The sequence below is a fragment of the Henckelia pumila genome, chromosome 3 (genome assembly GCF_033568475.1).
Source record: "Henckelia pumila isolate YLH828 chromosome 3, ASM3356847v2, whole genome shotgun sequence".
In the NCBI taxonomy this organism is placed as follows: Eukaryota; Viridiplantae; Streptophyta; class Magnoliopsida; order Lamiales; family Gesneriaceae; genus Henckelia; species Henckelia pumila.
Genome location: NC_133122.1, coordinates 117,734,674 through 117,740,782, shown reverse-complemented (window position 1 = coordinate 117,740,782; position 6,109 = coordinate 117,734,674). Strand labels below are relative to the sequence as shown.

The window sequence follows — 6,109 nt, the reverse complement described above, 5'->3', positions numbered from 1 at the left end:
GCGTGAAAGGGGGTTGAAACGGCAGATGATCTCAGCACCTTCCTCCTGCGCTCGGGTGTCAGGCGACTGAATACAATCATCTTCGGCTCATCCTCAACACAGTATTCTTAAACACATTGGAATAAATAAAATAGTCATCTACATGTAATAAATGGCCCAAACCATATTTAATTAAGGACTTGAACCATACCGGTAGGTGGTGGTCGTCGAAATTGCATTGTACTACCTGCAACCGCTTCTTCATCTGTCCGGGATCCAAGCTCCGCATTAGCCGGAGTGACGACTAATCGTCAAAGATTAACACAAGTGATTTTAGTATGTTGTGAGGATCACAAAAAGGGTAAGGAATTTGAGATTGAGGATCGAAAGATGCAATTGATCTAAGAATGTTGTTCGGAGTACAAAAAATTAAGGGATTCTAACATGACGAACACGTACATGGTTCATGCTGAGGTGGTGACTGAGGATCCTTCTCTCTTACCTCATTAGAAGACATTCCTTCTGTATAGAAAAATAAATAAAAAAGTCAACTAGATGAAATAAATGGCCCAAACCATATTTAATTCAGGACTTAAACCATACCGGTAGGTGGTGTTCGTCGTAATTGCAGTGTAGAATCTGCAGCCACTTCTTCATGATTTTTTGCCTGACTGACGACTAGTGATCAAATATTACAAGAAGTGATTTTAGGATGTTGTTAGAATCACAGAAAACTTGGAGATTCTAATACGTCGGAACACATACATGGCTCAAAATGTGGGGGTGACTTCGGATCTGCATCAACATCCGTTTCTTCAACTGTCCGGGATCCAAGCTCCGCATTAGCCGGAGTGACGACTAATCGTCAAAGATTAACACAAGTGATTTTAGTATGTTGTTAGGATCACAAAAAGGGTAAGGAATTTGACATTAAGGATCGAAAGATGCAATTGATCTAAGAATGTTGTTCGGAGTACAAAAAAGTAAGGGATTCTAACATGACAAACACGTACGTGGTTCATGGTGAGGTGGTGACTGAGGATCCTTCTCTCTTCCCTCATTGGAAGACATTTCTTCTGTATAGAATAATAAATAAACATGTCATTTTAGCGTGTTGTTAGGATTCAGAAGAATGGTATGGTATTTGAACACAAACAAAACAAATTCATACGTGACTGGTGAGGTTTTGGCTGCTGCTGAGTGCTACTAGAAAAGACAGCAAGATGGGCTCGCAATATATCTTCCAACTCTGTCATCTTCTGTCTCATATCAGCAAACTCACCACGCATCTCAACAACCTCACCTCGCACCTCAGCAAACTCGGCTCGCATCTCGTTCATTGAAGTTTGCATCACCGTCCCCATGAAATCAATGGATGTCTGCATGGCACACATCATGTCTCCTAACATCTGAATTTCATTTGGCTTAGGCGGCTGCAAGCCACTGTCATTGATTTGAGATGGTGGCGGGATCGTGGAATTATTGGGGCTATTGGACACCAGAGGGTTTGCCATCTCATTTTGGGTATCAGGTGACCGATCATGGATGTGTGATGGTGGGTTCCCCGGAGGAATATTCACATCCGGTGTATGAACAAAACGGGAAGGGGGACGCTGGCAGCAGTACACCTTCTTCCCCTGGGCCATAAAATCAACGATTTGATCAATCACATGATCTGGAGAAGGGTCTTCAAATATTCTAGTGCTGAAGTGTGCTGACATACGCTCCTCGTCAATGGGAGCAAAGATCCCGACAATGACCGCCTACAAGTAATACTCATAATTTAATGTGAGTAATGGATTTATGAATGAATACCATATATCTAAGAGACAAAACAATTACTTTACTTACATTGTCAAGGGATTTGAAGTATAAATTAATTTCTTCCTTCTTAGGAGCATTCTTGCTGCTCCAGTCCTTCGTGCTCCAACGACACATACGCGGAAGTGGTAGACCAGCCTCATCTAAATGAGTTGCAAAACTGTCCACAATGCCAGATATGCATTCGTAGGACAGGATCTGCAATTATATAACATTTCTATTTAATAAAAAAATATGACTCAAATGATATTATTACAAAAAATGACAAATCAAGATGACTTCTTACTTGTAATGGATTGATGAAACCTGCAATGGTGTATGTGAGCGAATTCTGTTTTTTTTCATTCCTTTCTTTCAATTTGTCACTTAAATTCATCGACCGCAAGCTAGCAAGGACTACATCATATGCGTAAGACCCCCAAGGATATCTATTAAAAACATCAAAGTCTTCCACTAACCTAAGCCACTCGGTGCCCACGGTCACAGATTGCCAAGTTCTCTTGGTCAACAGAACACCAGCGACAAAAAGAAGGCACACTAGTTTTAACTTCTCAAGATTGACCTCATCACCGCCCTCGCTGCTCAACACACCAAGCCTATCCTCCAAGTTCCGCACAAAGACCACATCCATATCCCCAAAATGTCTAGCTTTAAAATCTAAATTCATTGGAATCTCAGAAATATCTTTGGAGCAGTTAAGTCCTGAGATCAAACAAAACTCTAGTTTTGAAAATCTTATAGGTCTCTTTCGAATCACCATCCAGAATTCATTTTTCGGTGAGTCTAATGTCTGCCTACTTATCAAATACCATAACAAACTCCCAAACAATTTATAACAATTTGCACTACATATCAGGTGACCAAATTGTGTTCTGCTCATCATGACTTCCATCTCGGCCGGATTAAGATACTTCATTATCTTTTCAGAAACATCTACGTACCGTCCCAATGTAGTCAGTTTGCAAGAAAAACGATCAACTTTGAACCCTTTCCTTTTAAGAACAACCTGAAAATGTATTAAATCAATGAATACCTAATTACGACTGAAATCAGAAGCAATAAATGTTTTAAAAAAAAGTAAATATCAAAATAATAAGTTAAATGAATCAGTCGATATTAAAATATGATACAGTCGAGTTAAGAAAGAAATCGGTGGGGAAATGGTCGATAATTCCTGGTAAGTAATACAGTCGAGATTCATAACTTCATCAGTCGATATATGAAGCAAATCGGCGGCACATAGTCGAGATTCGTCCAACGTAATGCAGTAGAGATTCATATCAACGTGCTAAGTAATACAGTCGACATTCATTAGAACATAAGTCGAGATATGAAACAAAACATTCGGAAATTGTCGAAATCTACTATGACTGTACTACTGTTTCCCTAGGAATGGACAAACATATGAAAATAGAAAAACCTAGGTTTCTTGATGACTTACAGAAACGTTTTCCTCTTCCATTGCTGCAATGCTGCTTGTCGAGAACGAAAGAGGTTACGGGGAGTAAAGGAGCTATGACGACGATGAAGGAGGGCTTCAACGGCCGTTCAATAGGGTTCCGTTAAAAATTGAAAAGCAGACAGAGGGAAAATTGAAATTGCAGTAAACCAGTTAATTACATCAGTCGAGAAATCATTTACCGAGTCGACGAGTGTTAAAATGGTTTGTATCTCATTTTGGATTTTTTTTTATTCAACTTAAGATTTTTACTTAAGGGTAAAATTTTTTTTTTCATTCTGAGGTCTATTTTCTCAAATAAAAACAAGACGGGGTCCATATCCCTCATTTTCCCGATTTTGGTTGCAGGTGGTAAGGACTGGCCTAATTAATAGGATATGCTAAATTGGATTTGACAGCAAAAAATTAGGCTATGTCAAATTTTAATGATGTTATCCACGAGATACTTGAAACCTTTGAGCTATTTCAAAAACTTCAAAGAAAGATTACATTTTTACAGAAACAGCTGGAAATCTTGTTGTTGGGGAATTACACAGGCCGCTTACATCGTTTCATCACAGCTCACGCCATCTTCTTTCATCTTATGTTCATCTTTTCCAGCCAGAGAATCGAAGAGTAGCCCAGCCCCAACACCGACAGCCAAGTCGATCGCGTCTATATTTTTCACATCCTTGACACGGTCACTTCTTGATATGAATCATCTCTCCTCACCGTTTTTTAAGACATCATGATGTTTACTCGTATCAATGAAACATTATCTTCTCCTTCATGTCCTCTTCTCGAGTTCTTTGTCAAATTCAGGATCGAAATGACTCATCATGTACAGGAAAATCTGTCGTAAAAAGGGAACAAAAACAAGTACAATGTTGTAAGAAGGGAACAAAAACAAGTACAATGTTGTCTACTCCTTTCTAGGGTTATTGTTTCTACATAAACACAATAGTCAGCAGGGAGCAACCACCCTCAAATAATCAATTTTTTAAACTTGTTTCCCTTCTCTAATCTGGCCCGAACCTTTGCGCTTCTCACCATATACTGAATCCCGGTCAACCTTAACCAAGTTGTCATCTCTATTGTTTTTGTCTTTCATCTTTACACCCTTCTCAGAATCAGAGTACCCTTCATCTATTCGGGGTTTCTTGCCGAATATAAGAATGGCCACACCACAAACTCCTGCAGCAAGAATCGCCGCAATCGCCACAAGTTTAAGGATGAGAGCATAGTCTGCATCCCGGCATCCTTCCGACTCCTCGTCTTGAGGGCCACATTTGGTGTTGGACATGGATTGGGAAAGCTTTTGTTTAAAATAAGTCTATTAAAACCCAAGGAGAAGATGAAACGAGGAGAACTAAACTTGTATGGGAGGCAACGATTTAGATGGCTAAGCATGGAAATTGGGATTATTGAGGGACGGATCCAGAAAGTCGGAGGGGGGGCACACTTGTGACTTTATAGAATTGCCCATAAAAATTTCAAACTTTCTCATCTGAGAGAGGGCCATTGGATAAAAGCCCCTGTGCGTTCAGAACCCTATAGTTATTGGAATTAGTTCTATGAAAGCATTTTTTTTTTGGAACCTTGGTAGATCAAAACCAATCAACAGAACCCCTGAAATATGATAATTTGTGTCTGTATCATCGCACTCAATCCGGACAATTTGTTTGTCGTTCATAAAGGGAAAACGGCAAACAGCTCATATTTGTTTAAACTGAGAATTCCCAAAGAGAAACAAAAGATCTTTGAAGATCTAAATTAAGACAACAGATTTTCAGCAACGTTAATGAATCAACAACAAAATCAAAGCAATGAGTCCTATAGTTGCCACAAACACAAAAGACTGTCACAAACAACGTACATCCAGCAAAATAATTTCATTCGCGATCAAGTAACTGTGTTTATGCCGAATAATCATGTCAACGAGAAACCATTTCCAGGTGACCATAAATTTATTCGACCAAATTCCTGAGCTTAACACAATGCTGATAGGAAAGGGAAAAATAGCACAATAAACCTTCATTTGGATCAAATCAACAAAAATCAGTCCTAAAATACTTCAAACACAAACAACAAAGCTAATTAACTGGGACGGATATGAAAATTCAACCAAATCAAAACTTTTCACCATTGAAGACGAAGAATGGAACTGAAATGACATTATAAAACAGTCAAAATCTAGCCAATGACCTGAAATATTACATTATTTACATAGCAAATCAATTTAGAAAGAGAAAAATTCTAACCTTTCTTCAAAGTTGTCGGCGAGCTTCTATGCTCGGACCCATCGATTCGACATGGAGCAGAGAATGAGAATCTGCCATGATTTGGTGAAACGAAGATGGAGGTCGGCATGAATCAGGCGACAAATCGAGGATTATAAATGGTGAAGAGATGCGCTATTAGAAAATGGCGAGAGAGGCGATAAAGTCTGCATTAGGTCCGATTGCCTCATGGACCGGGTATTTCTTTTACTCGGATTGACCGTCTCACGGACGTGGATTCATAAGACGATCTTACACAAGTGTTTGTCTTGATGTTGACGACACATAGAAACACCATAAACAATGGTATTAGGAATAACATATCATCTATTTTTAAGTCACAAATCTATATATATATAAAAACAAGAAAATATGCTAAAATAAGAAAACAAAATTTTTCCCGCCCAAAGCAGGTTACTAAGTATCGAAATATTGCATAAATTTTGCATTGAAAAAATATTAACATAAATTATTATGAGATAATAAATAACCCATATTTTTGCCTTTTGAAGTAAAAAAAATGTTGCTGGATAAGAATAAATTTGATCTATTACTTTAAATTTATTTAAGGATTATATTGTGAGAAAATAAT

General features: G+C 38.4%; 1 protein-coding gene across 1 annotated transcript in view; it reads right to left on the bottom strand.

Moving 5' to 3' along the window:
* Nucleotides 1-5,692, bottom strand: part of LOC140889370 (uncharacterized) — an 8,893-nt gene extending 3,201 nt beyond the window's left edge. The window contains exons 1-10 of the mRNA XM_073297084.1: nucleotides 5,500-5,692; nucleotides 2,087-2,806; nucleotides 1,831-1,998; nucleotides 1,151-1,742; nucleotides 993-1,055; nucleotides 745-837; nucleotides 583-657; nucleotides 439-501; nucleotides 191-283; nucleotides 3-106 (exon numbers count right to left, since the gene is read on the bottom strand). Coding sequence (XP_073153185.1) covers nucleotides 3-106; nucleotides 191-283; nucleotides 439-501; nucleotides 583-657; nucleotides 745-837; nucleotides 993-1,055; nucleotides 1,151-1,742; nucleotides 1,831-1,998; nucleotides 2,087-2,716 — 1,881 coding nt within the window. The 5' untranslated portion in view covers nucleotides 2,717-2,806; nucleotides 5,500-5,692. The remainder of the gene's footprint in view (nucleotides 1-2; nucleotides 107-190; nucleotides 284-438; nucleotides 502-582; nucleotides 658-744; nucleotides 838-992; nucleotides 1,056-1,150; nucleotides 1,743-1,830; nucleotides 1,999-2,086; nucleotides 2,807-5,499) is intronic.
* Between the last annotated feature and the right edge of the window lie 417 nt (nucleotides 5,693-6,109).